Raw genomic sequence first — 15330 nt, 5'->3', positions numbered from 1 at the left:
TTGTTAGTTTCTTGAGTTTAATAAATTCACAATTATGTGTCCTAATTTATTTCGTTTTTTTTTTCATTTTATTTGTTTAAGGTTTGTGTTGTTTGTTTTTATTAATATTGTCTCTGTTAATACCATATATGATATTCAAAAAAAAATTAAATTTTTATTTTTGCTTAGTAGTATAAAGATTTATTATTTTATATTTTTTAACTAAACAAATTTTTCAAAATACCATTTGGATGTCCTTTAATTAAACTATTATGGTTTTGCCAAAATATAGTAAAAAATAAAACTTACAAAAACATCAATTATTTATGATTGTGAAATGTTCACCTGAGTTTTAAGATGTAGCATCATAGGCCATCTTGTTTTATCAGAATGAGTTAAAATGAGACAGACATTATAAACACTCTAGTAAATACTGACGCCAAAATACATCTAATACCCCACTGGGCCACTGTACAACAGCGTAGGGAAAAGTAGGGAAATTTCTGGTTGACGGTTGGGGAAATTTGTTCTGAAAGGTTGGCATCACTGAGTACAAGTATTTTAGCACTTTTTTATTCTTTATATGTAAAATTTATATTTTTCTACTAATTTGTAGTTGTTGTAATGGTTTTTATACTGAGAGACGGAAATGGTAAGGGTACCAAAAAGAACTAGAATTAACCCTGCAAATCTGAATTTTTGTAGTTCTCTACATACTGGGGCACAACCATACATATACCTTGGGGCGTAGCAGACAAAACAACATTCGAATTGCGGAGCGTTCAGTGAGTTCCTTACAAGCAAAAATTACAACCAATGTAAGTCACAATCAAACTGGGTTTATGTTATTCTTAACCTGTAGAGGTACTTAACCAGTATTCATTTAATAAGTGAAATCAAAACTCAGAGTCGATCTCCACAAATATTTATTAAAAAGGTTGTTAAATGCCTAACATGTTTCGGGTGTATTCAGACACCCATCTTCAGAGGCTTAACTAGATCACTAGTCTGCTGACTGTCATTCTAAAAGGGGGGACAGCTGAACCCAAATGTACCAAGGTGGTTTTTTATTCTGCACGGGGGAAAAAACCTTGATCAAAAACCCAGTTCTGGTACAAAGGTGACAGGTTGCTCCGTTTTTTATTCTCAAAGGGGAAAAAAAAATTAATCAAAACCCAGTGTTGATGTCAGAAAGTGAAGTTATTAGCTCGGTTTTTTATTCTTTAAGGGGAAAAAACTTAATCAAAACCCGAAGAAGTTGAATGATGTTAAAACTGCATGTCTATCTGAGGAGACCAAATGGACACGAAAGGGACGTCACACAACAAAAACCGCGGTGGACACTCACAAGTTCAACATTAAACAGATTAAAATGAGGGTGACTTTCCCTTTGTCACTGTGGAGGTGTGACCGTGCAGGCCAACATGGCTTGGGTGCAGCAGGACATGGAGTGACAGGACATGTGTGGACACTCCATGTCCTGCTGCACCCAAGCCATGTTGGCCTGCACGGTCACACCTCCACAGTGACAAAGGGAAAGTCACCCTCATTTTAATCTGTTTAATGTTGAACTTGTGAGTGTCCACCGCGGTTTTTGTTGTGTGACGTCCCTTTCGTGTCCATTTGGTCTCCTCAGATAGACATGCAGTTTTAACATCATTCAACTTCTTCGGGTTTTGATTAAGTTTTTTCCCCTTAAAGAATAAAAAACCGAGCTAATAACTTCACTTTCTGACATCAACACTGGGTTTTGATTAAGTTTTTTTTCCCCTTTGAGAATAAAAAACGGAGCAACCTGTCACCTTTGTACCAGAACTGGGTTTTTGATCAAGGTTTTTTCCCCCGTGCAGAATAAAAAACCACCTTGGTACATTTGGGTTCAGCTGTCCCCCCTTTTAGAATGACAGTCAGCAGACTAGTGATCTAGTTAAGCCTCTGAAGATGGGTGTCTGAATACACCCGAAACATGTTAGGCATTTAACAACCTTTTTAATAAATATTTGTGGAGATCGACTCTGAGTTTTGATTTCACTTACACTCACTACTCCACTGTGTGCATATGGACTACTACTTCTCGATTCATTTAATAGTTTTATATTGATATAGTTTTTTGTTGCAAATACTATTTAAAAATTAGTAAAACAGCTGGTAAAACTCATACCCTCATTTGCAGTGTTGAATTTCAAGCCTGGCATAAGTTAAGAGTGATCCAGACTGTGACTTTTTACAACTTGTATTCTACACTGTCTGAACAATTCTTAACTTAAGATTGACTTAAAATACGACGGTGCAAATGAGGGACAGTTGTAGGTTGAACAGAATTGATTGAGGGGTAAACCACTGGGGCATTATAGTGTACAAACTGTAGGAATTAGTGGGCATTACTTGGGAATTGGCAACATTACTAAGAATAAGTAGGCATTACTGGATATTAAATTAGTATTATTAATAAGTTACCATGTATAGGTACCTAGTCATGGGGTTCATTGTTTAATGGTTTTGTCAGACTACTAAGAGAGATTTTTATGACAAAAGCATATTTAACACTTTGAGTTAACAGGTCCATTCAATTTAAAAAACTTAACAGAGAACATGAAATTTAGATGCCAATTATTGTAAACTTGATTTGTTGTTGCAAACCATAACTAATAGTGTTTGTAATTATTCAGAATGAATCAGCGATCATTACTGACTTAAGCTCCTTTCATGGCACCCAAGTGAATGGTCAAGTAATCAGTACTGAAGAACAATTAACTGATGGCGACATAATTACAGTTGAAAGCCTTAATTACAGCTTAGAGTAAGTTTCAACCCTGATCTGCCCACAACTCGCAAGAATCTTTAGCAGATATTTCTAGGTTTATGCTGGATGATTTCAATGTAGACATAGACTGTAACTTAGCAACGGGCACTAAAGAGATGCTAAAATTAGCTTTTAAAGAACTAGGAATCAAATATGACACACATGTGAATTTTAAAAAAGGCAAGCAGTGCCTAACACATTACGTCACAGATTTAGTGACCATGCAGTCGCTGAAAAATAGTCCAATTTTGTTGTACTTGCTTGAAAAAACGTTGATTGTAACTCCGAAATATTTCACGGAAATGATGACCGGTCTAGATGATGCACTGCCAATGCCTAATTTTTACAAGTTTTTACCGCCAGTCGATGAACAGTTGCAGAGCAAAGATTTTAGTTTTACCCGTACAGTCTTAAAGGCGAATAGACGTGGTTTGTTTCAGGATATTCTTTTTATTACCTTTCATGAACTTGGTCGTTTGGAGACTCTTCTTACAGAATGTGGTAAGTTGGATGTTATTTTTTCTTGAGTCACTTTAAAATTAAATTTATTCATTACGTTACTAGTCCCGCAAAATGTTGTTAGTAATTACTATTACTAACAAGTTCATGTCTGATTTTATTACTTCTGGGAAAAGATTCAGATCCCTTATTTTTAAACCCTTAATTTTCGGATGTTTCTCTTGGTCTTAACATATGGTCGACTTCTGCACTAATTTGAAACACTTTGGACCATGTAAATATTTTTTTTAATTTTACAAAGAGAATACAATTGCAGACCTGATGACCTACTTGGAAATTTTATTTAGATGCTTCTGTCTATGGGTACAATTCAGGGACTGCTTTTTTCGACACTCTATACAAAATGTTTCCTCAAGACATGTACTATTGCGTATTAATCCACGGACCGGAAAGTGCACTGGCAAACATCAAAATTTGCGAAATGCGTTTACGGAAAGAAAACTGGGAAAACGTGCAGCAAGTCAATGAAGACGACTTGTATTTAAGCATTTTGCAATGCGTTCAAATTGGGTTTAAGCCCGTATTGGGAGTTCAAAACTGTCAAGGTAGTTCTCAACCTATCAGAGATCAGGATGATAGTGATGAATCAAGTAAACATGAACCAAAGACTTCTCAAGTAAAACAACAGTCTGAGTTGGTGATGGGACGATGGGTTTCAAAAAAAAAACCAACAGACCAGTCAATTAAAAAGAGTTTTAAAAGAGAGACTGAGCAAGTTACCTCGACTATATTAGATGATGATGAGGATAAAGCCACACCACCAGGGCTACAAAGTCCAGTGATTCAGAATAAGCCAGAACAAGGCACATCAAAGTACTGTGAATAAATTAAGAGTAATTTGCAGATTTTCTTTAATTTTTCTGGTTTTCAGATTACTTTCGCCAATAATAAGCGTTAAAGAGGAGTCTGCTTCAAAAAGTAGTAACTCCTTAACTAGCGGCCTAAGTGAAATGCGCAAGCCTTCCCAAAAAAGAAGGTAATAATAGATTGACGGATGGTAATTAATTTTGTTCCCATATTTTCTAACTTATTTCAGATCGGGTGTGGTTATAAATCCACTTGCGATTAAAAGATTAAACACACAAGGTGCAAAGCAAGAAGACAACTTACTTGAAAATCCGAGTGAAACTCCATCAAAGCATGGTGGTAAGTTCAAGTTAAATTTAACAACAAGCAATAAAATGCAGCGTTACAAAAGAGATACAAAAATTTAGTGTTCACTCCAATGGACAAAACACAATGAAATCACTAATTGAGGCTTTGGGTGTATTTGAGTTGACGCTCTTAATCATTCTCTCCATGAAGTGGAAACTCAAACAAAGTGCATTTGGTTTTTGAAATACAATTTTTTTACATTTTTCTTTATACATTCTGTAATACTCTTGATGTTAATGATTTAGGGAAAAATTATACAATCAGCGAATAGTAATTATTTTATTCCAACATTTCCAAGAACACATCATAAAGTATTTTATTTACAGAAAACGAAGCTCATAGAATTAATTGTTAGTCACTATTTAGGTGATTGTTCAAAATATGGGATTAGTTATAGTACAATAATAACTTCGTCCCCCATTTACTCCCCATCCTCGTCCTCATACTCCTCTTCAGAATTGACAATTAAGCCCTCACTGTCGAGGTACCCCGTATGTCATCTGGCCACTATGACGCTATTTTCACCCGGTAGCGCTCCCTTGAACTCGTAAATCACGTGATGAGGGTCCACTTTAGAGGTCGCTTTTTCCACCAGAGGTTCCATGACGTCACAGTGACAACAGTCGCAGCGCCAATACAACAATAATCCTAAACTCAATACGTCACATTTCGGTCTTACTGTCGTTGTAATAGTAGCAACCTGCAATTGTCCAGAAAACCACGCCCTCCCACACAGTCGTAATGACAGTAACGGCCAAGATGGCGCTGGCGACAATGGACGCGCAATGCATGATGGGAAATAACCAAGATGGCAGCGCGCAAGGTTGGGACTTTTCTGAACCGTTTTGTGGTAGGCAATGTGCCACGCCATGTCCAGGAAATTGGACAAATTGACTGTACTTCGTATGGCCGTACAACACTTAAAAACCATCAACGCTGTAAACTCGTACACGGAGGGACACTACAAACCCTCGTTTCTGACGGATCAGGAGTTAAAACATTTAATTCTGCAGGTAAGTTATCAGTAACAATAAAATAGATCTTAAACTTTACTAATTCATTGTTATTAATAAAATTTTTGATTTTAGGCTGCAGATGGTTTCCTGTTTGTAGTTGGATGTGACAGAGGAAGGATACTCTACGTATCTCAGTCCGTTTCTAAAGTCTTAAATTATTCTCAGGTGTGTGATAAGAGTCCAGTAGAAATGTTGAAAATGTAAGATTATCTAGGTTATTACTACCATCCTGATTTAAAAGCAAGGATTCACCATTGCTGCTAATGCTAATTAGGTGGCCGCAATATGATAATCTTTTTCATTTGATCTTACTAAGAATTAAATATGGTGAAACTTATTAGGTGGACCTACTAGGACAAAGCTGGTTCGATATATTGCATCCCAAAGACGTTGCCAAAGTGAAAGAACAACTATCTTCATCAGACTTGAACCCTCGAGAAAGATTGATTGACGCCAAAAGTGAGTATTTGAATAAAGAATCCACTATCTCCAATCATCTTCTTGTTGTTTAGCGATGTTACCGGTTAAGACCGATGTACCTCAAGGAGCTTCCAGACTGTGTCCTGGTGCTAGAAGGTCGTTTTTCTGTCGAATGAAATGCAGAACCTCCTCGCAGGTCAAGGAGGAAGCGGATACAACCACTGGGTGCCATCAGAGGAAGACCAAGCTAAATTCAGGTGTGCACCAAGTTCTTATCTTATTATTGCAATTATATTTACTAAGTTTTGTTCAGATAAGAAATTCAATGTGATTCAATGCACCGGTTATCTAAAATCTTGGTCGCCGGCCATGATGGGTGTGGAAGAGCAGGAAGATGCCGACTCTGACTCTTCCAACATGTCTTGTTTAGTTGCCATCGGAAGGATTTTACCGCACATATCTACAGTAGCTCTGACCAGACACAGCGACAAGGCTCAACGTCCTATCCAGTTCGTGTCCAGGCATGCCCTGGACGGTAAATTTATTTTTATAGATCAAAGGTGGGTTCGAACTTGTGACAAGTATATTTATTAAATTTGTTTTTGAAGCACGTCAACTATAGCCCTTTGTTCCACATTTTGTAAAGCAAAGCTTCGTTTATTCTTCTAGGGCAACTTTAGTACTCGGGTACTTGCCGCAAGAAATGTTAGGCACCAGCATGTACGAGTACTACCACAACGACGACATCCTGACTTTGGCAGACCGGCACAAAATGGCGCTACAATCCACAGAATGCATATCAACCAATGTGTACAGGTAAAGAAGATATGTTACCTCCCAGTAAACGTGCTTCATAAATTTGAACTATTTCCGAGATATTTATGAAAATGTCCGAAAAATTTAAGTCGCCTTTAAATGGTACAACTTAGCAATATGCACTCAACACCAATTGATAGCCTCATTCATTAGCTATCTACGGTTTTCTTATGCGTTTATAGAAAATGTTTCCCATAACACGATTAAATGAAGAGATGCACCAGAATTTCGTCCAAATGGGAAATTGTTGGACCCCTCAATAGGGTACCATATAAAGTATTACAATAGATTAAATTGAGTCTACAAATCTCAATTCCAGTGTCGGATTACCGTTAAGTGGTACTATTTCCGAGATTTTAACTTTTTAATGAACTGAGGAACGGTTCAGATTTTTCAGTTCAGATAGGATCAAATAAATATTTGCACGTAGTATACGTTTTTCACTGAACTACCCTGTGTTCTTCACCGTGTATTACCCGCAAATTAAATATTTTAACTAGACAACACTGAACGATATTTCTAAAGTAGAACACTTTTTGTATCTGATACAGGTTTCGGACTAAAGAAGGTGACTTTATCAGGCTTCGAAGCGAGTGGAAATCATTCAAAAACCCTTGGACCAAAGAAGTGGAATATGTGATTTCTAAAAACAATTTAGTCCTGTAAGTTTATTGCTAATTTAGTATTCCCTTGATTGTTGAGTTGATGATTTCAGTAGCGATTTTGGCTTAGTGGAGAGCAGTGCTGTAAAGGAAACTGTCCAGGAAAACTTTGACTTGTTCCCTAGTGGTATGTCTAGTGTTTCATTATTTTTAGTTTGTTTGTTAAGTTGGTTTAGCTTATGGAAAAGACATGAACATGATGATTAGCACTCATGTGGAGGCTAGCAAAATTGGGCGGCAGGTGGTCGATCAAGTCATCGACTCGAAAGTAGACCATCAGGCTGATTCAATGTCTGGATTGTCTAATGGCGAGGTAAATCTGGTCAAACTACCATCAAACCGTTCTAAATTTTTATTTGGTTTTCTGCAGGATCAAATTTCTACCAGTGACCGTTATTTAACCACTTACACTCCAGTGCAGTCGCACAACAGTATGGATGAATTAAATAATTCAAGAGATCCAGGTTTTTACTAGCTTAACACACTTGCCAATGTAAAACTGAATTTCTTACAGTTTTAGGTCGGCAAGATGGTTCTCCTGAAATGCTCGAAATGATGTCCTCCTCAAATAGACAGTTTTCAGTGCCGCAAACTCAAAATGGAGGTGCAGTAGCGCCGACAATGGACGGCAATGATGAGGCTGCTATGGCAGTTATTATGAGCCTTTTGGAGGCTGATGCTGGATTGGGTGGACCCGTTGATTTTTCTGGTTTACCATGGCCATTACCTTGACCTAGTCAATACATATGATCTTATTAGCTAATTTATTTTCAACATGTACATTTATCTTAATAAAAAAATTAATAATAGAAATTTAGTTGTTTGGTTTCTTTCACACTATTTTAAAGATAATTAAAATTAAATCCAGTTTTCCCGAGATTAGGTTTGAATAGATATTATTAGCACCCATTTCAGGATTAACCCACTGTACTAAGGCTATTCTAGCCCAAAAAATCAAGGCTCTACCCCTAAAACTGGATAGTTGGTGAAGCATCAAAGATTACTCTGAGTCACCATTTTCTCTGTAGAAGACCTAGAAAATTCTGAAAAAATCAGGCTTTCTAAGTTGCCTATGGCGTGCAATCTACAATTATAAATTTTTTACACCATAATATAAATATTTCTACATGAATTTAACCATGTAGAAATGCGGAATACGTAAATGTCTACGTGTAGATAATGGTGGTGTATTCTACATTATGTAGCCTACGCGCCCATCACTACTTTGAATTTGCAGCTGACAGCAGTGACAGCCCGGCAAAAATATATGACATAACGTAGTAGTCCTCAAATAAACCTTTTTTGTATAATTTCAAGTTTTGAATGAGATTTATAAGTTGAATAGTTTTAAAAGGTTTGTAGATTTTGGTATTGCAATTGCAACTTTAATTGTTAGTTTTTTTAAGATATTACAGAACAATTTGGGTGTCGTCTTATTTCATTTTCTCAGGTATTTTTAGATTCACAAGTACTGTACTATAGTGGAACCTCCTTTTTTATTACTATATTTTACTGAAGTAGTGGTTGTTTACTTATAAAAATATTCTTTGTCATGTTATAAAATGTTACTTTACTAATTTTGCAAATCACAGACAAACCAAAAAATGTAGAACCTGAAGCTATTTTTTTCTTCAATTGTTTGAAACAGCCAAGTACATTAAAATGATCAAAATTTACAACCTTCCATCATTTGGCGTTATATCTCCTTATATGTGCCCCCTAACACTTTTGTTTTTTTGTGAGTTAAGACAAGTATTTGGTTTTCAGAATTGGCATCCAAAGAACATCTTCTGGTCTGAAAAATGGTAAGAAACATTTTTATAATGGTATTTAGTTTTTGTTCAAATTCTTAGTCAACTATTTTTTTTATTCAGTATTCAGTGCTCTGCAAAAAGGAAAATGCTCACGATGAAAACATTTGGACATGTGCCTGGGGTAGATACACTCCAGAAAAAAAGAAAAAAGAAGAAGAACCTGAAGGGGAGGGTGGAGATGATGAAAAATCCAGGTATGTTTTGTATCATGTTTTGTTGATCTTGAGAATCCAACACATTGGGTTTTGTAGAGATTCAATAATGTCTGAAGATACACCAGCTGACTACATAATAACAGGGGCTCTAGATGATCTGGTCAAAGTTTGGGAGTTGCATGAAGATAAGCTTGAATTAAAACATAATTTAGAAGGACATTCACTTGGGGTTGTGTCTGTTGCTATTAGCAACAGTGGCAAATGTAAGGAATCTGTGGGATGTTCAAACACTTTCAAATAACAGTTGAGGTTGTTTTTTCTAGTGTGTGCATCCAGTTCACTTGATTCTTCAATGAGAATTTGGGATTTGGAAAAAGGGGAAAAAATTGCCAATGTTGATGTTGGGCCTGTTGATCTGTGGACTGTAGCTTTTAGTCCTGATGATAACTTTATTATTTCTGGTAGTCATTCAGGCAAAATTACCCAGTATAGTGTTGAAACTGCCAATGCTGTTCAATCCTTTGACACTAGAGGCAAATTTACTTTAAGTATAGCTTATGTAAGTGCAGACAATTAGAAAGAACATGTTCTAATTGGTTTGGAATGTGTTATAGAGTCCAGATGGCAAGTACATCGCCAGTGGTGCTATTGATGGAATTATAAATATATTTGATGTGGCGTCAAATAAGCTATGCCATACTTTAGAAGGCCACGCTATGCCAATCAGATCTCTTTGTTTTTCACCAGATAGTCAACTACTTCTAACTGCTTCAGATGATGGACATATGAAGCTTTACGACGTGTAGGTTTCTTGTCTTTAGAACGGTTAAGTAGTAAAAATGTGACTTAAACTTTTAGGCAACACACGCATGTGGTGGGTACAATGTCAGGTCATGCGTCGTGGGTTCTTGGTGTGGCGTTTTCTCCCGATGGCAATAATTTCGTATCCAGCAGTTCTGATAAAACCGTCAAAGTGTGGGAAGTTAAAACTCGTCAATGCGTGCATACTTTTAGTGAGCACACTGACCAGGTTTGAAATTTGACGATGTAAACAAACTTGACCACACGTGTTTGAAACTTGTATTGTTTTCAGGTATGGGGAGTCAAGTACAATCCGGATAGCAACAAAATCGTTTCCGTTTCGGAGGATAAAAGTATTATAGTGTACAGCTGTCCTAAGTCTTAATTAAAAAATCTATAAACCTATTTTTTTTTCTATTATTTATTAGTCAATTTCGCAGCCTCCTTTAGTGGTAAATTACAGACACCAATGTCGATTATTCCGGAAGGAAAGACTTGAAGGGCACTAGGTCAATGTTTGATCTTGCAGAAATTAACAGGTCGTTGAAAGAGGAAGTTGAATATTTTTTTCCAAACTGGTTTATTATTTTGATCAGCCTAGAAGGTAAAGGTCGAATTTATTTATTTTTACCCAAGAAAATTCGTTCCTCGTGTTTGAATTATCGAAAAGCAGCACTTTATTGTGTAATTCACTATTTTGTGTTTCTGTGTGACATTTCGATTAAATTGTAAAGTGATTAATGATTGGTTCTACTGCAATTAATTTAATTATCAATGTGTTTTTTACAAGTGAAGAAGCTAATTATTGTGTTGTTTTTCTTGCTCAGACACCTCCTGGATATCAAATTATAATTACCGTTATTGAATTTTGGTTCAATGTATTCTTTTCTGTTATAAAATAAGTGCTATAATTGTGACCGGACAATGAATGATGGACGCATTGTACTAGTTTTGAAAGTTTAGCAAGCTACAACGTATCAACAAAAACATATTTCAATAAATAAATGGGTTTGAAACTATTTTATAGAATCCGCTTAATTAAAGAATTACTTTTTCATTAATTACTTCCAATCACACTACAACTGGAAATTATGACGGTCAAGTGAATGGTTTGGTTATTTTGCGGCTTTGATTCATCAACACAAAGAGGTAAAGTTCGGAAAGTGGTTAACCTTTCGCTTTTAACTCTTCCGGTCAACGTTGATTAAAAAGATAAACCGTGAAATTTAATGTACTATATGAAATTGATCATCTTCGTAAATTTAAATTTTAACAGTTCAGTATTGTACTTATTAGTTCTCCTACCCAGTGACAGAAAGTCAAGAAACCTTATTGACCTTTTAATCGTCGAAATTTGAAATTGATTAACCCATGTCAGTATCAATTGAGTGCTAAATTATTCTAAATCGAATATAGTTTTAAGAATGTTTATTGGTTTCAAAAATTTCTAAAAATAAGAAATTGCTAAGCAACCATGCACTTTACAGGTTAAATGATAATCTCCTATATGTATAGTATAAATAAATAATATTCAGAACGTTCAAGGTTTAGATAATAAAGGTTAAAATTTAATGACAATTCAATGATATTTAGTTATTATTTTAAAAGAAACAAGATTTTTAAACATATTACTCGTGTACAGTTTATGGGTTTTTATTTTACCTATACATATTTAATGATAATAGGGATCTTTCTATAAGGCTTCCATTTAAAACATTTTTTTTTTAATAACTATTTTGAATGTTAAAACATAATTAACCATAGAAAGCTTAAAAAAGGTCTTAAAATCCAATTATAAAAATGTTGCTTAATCAAGATTTGAACTATAGATACTATGTTAATTAGTGCAAGAATGCCACAAGCATCAGTAATTTGCAATAAAATTTTTCCTGATAATCAAAGCGGGAAGGTGTATTGAACTTTGTTTTTTATAAGTATACCGTACAATCACCAATCAAAGTTATATTATTGTTTTAATTATTTACACTACCAAAAAACATAGTTATTTACGCCGCATTCGTTTTCAAGCTCTATGGAGCGAGCAGAGCGTTTTTGACGTCACGATGACGTAATTCAGCAAAATCATAATTTGAACAACTGTCAAATTACGTCATTGTGACGTCAAAAAAGCTCTGCTCGCTCCATGCAGCGTGAAAACGAATGCGGCATAAAATAGTAGGTAATAATTTTTGGTGTTTTTTTTTAAATAATTAGCACTGTTTCATAGTAATTTTAACTGATTTCATAACATAATTATAAAACTCTGTAAAAACTATTTATTGGGAGTTCAGTTTAGTTGCGTAGTAGTATATGGCTAATTCCTATAATTTGAGAAAATTGTATCAATGAACCACTAAAATTTAAAATTAATGGAAAAAATCATAGGCAATCAAATAGGCACATAGTATAGTTTTATCCTTCTTTATTTGTATTAAACAGAGAGAGATACGCACATTATTTAGTTGACATCCACCACAATCCACCATTACCGTCACTGTCATTGTCAAGGGTGCCTATGATTTCGGTTTGCCGGGTTGCGTATACAACTGACAATTAGTTTTTTTTCAAACTTTCAGGTACAGTCGACGGCAAAATTTTGTAACAAACTCTTGTATTAATTGGCGATTAATAATCTAAATTTTTAACCATTTCGATTATTAATCATCGCTTTCATTAATACACTCGTTGGTTAAAAAACTATTTTAAGCTTATGGTACTAACCGTAAACATGTTGATGATAGATAAAAAAGCATCAGAAACCCAGAAACCTCAATATTGACCCACGTAGTAGAAACGTCAAGAAGCGATCATTCCACGAAAAAACGTAGGTACCTTGCAAACATTGAGTTATAAATAAAAAACAACAATAATTAATTGCCATACGAACGTACATCCTAAACAAAAGCCTGGTGAAAATAATTATTTTCTGACGCTGCCATCGGCATAGTTTACAGTAGGCGACATTGACCGTGACGTTAATCAAGATTCAGAGGATCAAAGTATATATAAACCCGGCAAGTTTGGAGGTTGTTATCATTCAACGTTTAGCAGCTTTAGCCAACAGTCGAAGTGAATAAACTATAGTATACCTACATATCGTGATTATTGTGAATAGTGATAAATTGTGTGTGTGAAGAAGCCAAAATGTACACCAACCCTTTTAGCCGTACTCACAGCTCAATTCGTCAAGTTATCGACAAATTTTTGCATATCAATCAAGAGAAACCTGACAATGGAATCCAAAGGAATACCTCTTTCAACTCCATGTCATCTTCTGGTAGCAGTACCAAGCACAAGCAGATGAAGAACAGTGCCAGACTGGTATTTTCTATCAAATGAACGGGGAGGTCGTGCCTCACACATCAGTGTTATGGATTTAATAACAGGGCAGTCGCTTTTATTATTTAAAGGTAGGTTTCAGGAAAGGTGTCAAGATAAACCAAAATCTACAACATTTTTTTTTGTTACAGCTACCTATGCAAGATTACTACAGATTTTCCACTATGTGCATGAAGTTTTGGTGCAGTTGGTAGTTGAATGGAGAATAAGATAGATAAAAATCTACTGAAGTAGACAATATTTTGTTATAGTTTGTAGATAACAAAAGTACCTACTTTTCCATTACTTAGATATTATAATAAAGATTGATTTGAAAAATCTTACTTTTTTTGCTCTCATCTTTAAGCAGAAAAAACTATTACTAATACTGACTTGGTTGTTCAATTATTGATAATATCAGCCATGATGCCAGGAAACATAATATATCACTTCTTATCAAAGTCAAGTATGGTTGCTTTTCATTATTTTAATATTACAGAAAAGTGAGGTAACTGACTAATAATAAGATGACTTATTGGATAAATTAACTTCAAATCCTGATAATAGAACAAAATTACAAAAATAATACTCCAAGCATATTCGCCTTATGTGATTAACTTTTGATTAAAAAAAAATTACAAGAACAGATTAATGTGAAAAAAAAAAACAAATGAAATGATTATATCATATGCAAAAATATTTCAAAACTTTTGTAAAAAATGGTGAAGTTAAAGTTAATTATTATTTTATTAATTCAATAATTTATTATATCAAATCGTTCATTAATGAGTGCCAGCACCGTCCTCTATACTAGACAGCCTAAAATGTCACTTTTAATGGTGGCGTTAGCGGTTTTCGTTTTATACACCAAAGTATGCAGTTGCAGTAAAAAATATGTTTTTTTAAAATTATTTCGTGTAGTTGATTGCAAGTTGTGAGTGAAAAATCAAAAAAAAGGTTTATTCCTGATCCAGATATGTATTAGATAGAGCTTTTTCTACACAATCAAGTCCAGCAACAAATTGTAAGTGTATATGTTTGTAATTGTTGTGTGTGTAAGTAAACAAATTGGTTAGAACATAAATGTAATCCTTGAAACTAGGTAAGCAAAACTGGTAAATGGTTCTTATGTTATTACCAAGAACATTCATTCAAAATAATTTTTGTTGCTCTCATAATGAAGGATGTTTTAAAATGTAACTCACTTACCTGTGCATGTAACAAGTACCTAATAAGTTTACTGTACTAGAAAGCACTTGTACCTACCATTGAGTGTGTTGGAGTAAAATCATCCCACTTCAAAGTGTTCAATCACTGTTGAGTTAGATCCGGTTTTTTGTAAAGGGCTTTTTCCTGAATTGCTGTTACAATGTGGCTTGAAAAACTTATGTACGGCAGCAAACAAAAATAACTTACGCAAATAACCTCAAGTTTTGCTTTTAAACAGTAAAAATTCATCTAATCGTCAAAAAATTCAATTTCCACAATACAAACTGTCAACACTATTCCCGCCATATTGGCGGTGGATAAGCAATCAAATACGCTCACAGAATAGTTCTATCCTTCCTTATTTGTGTTTAACAGAGCGAAATAGATACACATTATTTAGTTGACATCCACCATTACCGGCAGAACTAACTGTCATTGTCAAGGGTGCCTATGATTTCGGTTTGCAGTGTTGCGTATACAACTGGCAATTATATTTTGTTTCAAACTTTTTAGGATAATAAACGTTTATAGAGTACAGTCGACGGAAAAATTTTGTTTTGAAAACTCTTATATTAATTGGCGATTATAAATCTTAATTTTGCAACAACAACCGTGCTGGAAATTAGATCGAAAGCGTATTTACGCACTTTCTGTAGTTATTTA

At 34.8% G+C, this 15330-nt stretch overlaps 3 protein-coding genes and 1 long non-coding RNA gene across 11 annotated transcripts; all 4 read left to right on the top strand.

Annotated features, from left to right (window-relative positions):
* Positions 1-479: 479 nt before the first annotated feature.
* Positions 480-4726, top strand: LOC145733469 (uncharacterized). 2 transcript variants are annotated; one of them, XM_081986310.1, is made up of 8 exons: positions 480-631; positions 685-797; positions 2649-2779; positions 2838-3283; positions 3589-4114; positions 4173-4277; positions 4338-4447; positions 4516-4726. In XM_081986310.1, the coding sequence occupies exons 1-8, from the start codon at positions 604-606 to the stop codon at positions 4542-4544; spliced, it is 1488 nt and encodes a 495-aa protein (XP_081842436.1). In that variant the 5' UTR covers positions 480-603; the 3' UTR covers positions 4545-4726. The 2 variants fall into 2 exon arrangements, with proteins under 2 accessions (XP_081842436.1, XP_081842437.1); XM_081986311.1 differs by lacking the exons at positions 480-631; positions 685-797 and having other exon boundaries at positions 2643-2779; positions 2828-3283.
* Positions 4727-5313: 587 nt separating this feature from the next.
* LOC145733467 (protein cycle-like) lies at positions 5314-8183 on the top strand. Of its 6 annotated transcripts, none has more exons than XM_081986308.1 (11): positions 5314-5469; positions 5545-5637; positions 5814-5931; positions 5985-6149; positions 6206-6452; positions 6562-6708; positions 7260-7370; positions 7427-7497; positions 7559-7683; positions 7741-7834; positions 7885-8183. In XM_081986308.1, exons 1-11 carry the CDS (start codon positions 5314-5316, stop codon positions 8100-8102), a joined length of 1545 nt encoding a protein of 514 aa, XP_081842434.1. In that variant the 3' UTR covers positions 8103-8183. The 6 variants fall into 6 exon arrangements, with proteins under 6 accessions (XP_081842434.1, XP_081842431.1, XP_081842433.1 ...); XM_081986305.1 differs by having other exon boundaries at positions 7547-7683; XM_081986307.1 differs by having other exon boundaries at positions 7424-7497.
* Positions 8184-8607: 424 nt separating this feature from the next.
* On the top strand, positions 8608-10545 carry LOC145733603 (uncharacterized). Of its 2 annotated transcripts, none has more exons than XM_081986501.1 (8): positions 8608-8724; positions 9138-9175; positions 9245-9378; positions 9436-9602; positions 9663-9898; positions 9954-10141; positions 10198-10369; positions 10433-10545. In XM_081986501.1, the coding sequence occupies exons 2-8, from the start codon at positions 9173-9175 to the stop codon at positions 10523-10525; spliced, it is 993 nt and encodes a 330-aa protein (XP_081842627.1). In that variant the 5' UTR covers positions 8608-8724; positions 9138-9172; the 3' UTR covers positions 10526-10545. The 2 variants fall into 2 exon arrangements, with proteins under 2 accessions (XP_081842627.1, XP_081842628.1); XM_081986502.1 differs by lacking the exon at positions 8608-8724 and adding an exon at positions 8796-8820.
* Positions 10546-12949: 2404 nt separating this feature from the next.
* On the top strand, positions 12950-13797 carry LOC145733604 (uncharacterized). Its single transcript, XR_014179239.1, has 3 exons — positions 12950-12964; positions 13088-13550; positions 13611-13797. It is a non-coding gene; the product is annotated as an uncharacterized LOC145733604 (long non-coding RNA).
* Positions 13798-15330: the final 1533 nt, after the last annotated feature.

The sequence above is a fragment of the Ips typographus genome, linkage group LG9 (genome assembly GCF_016097725.1).
Source record: "Ips typographus isolate SLU linkage group LG9, UJ_Ityp_2.0, whole genome shotgun sequence".
Lineage (NCBI taxonomy): Eukaryota > Metazoa > Arthropoda > Insecta > Coleoptera > Curculionidae > Ips > Ips typographus.
Note: the sequence above shows the minus strand (reverse complement) of the source record. Positions and strands in the feature narration are given on the sequence as shown.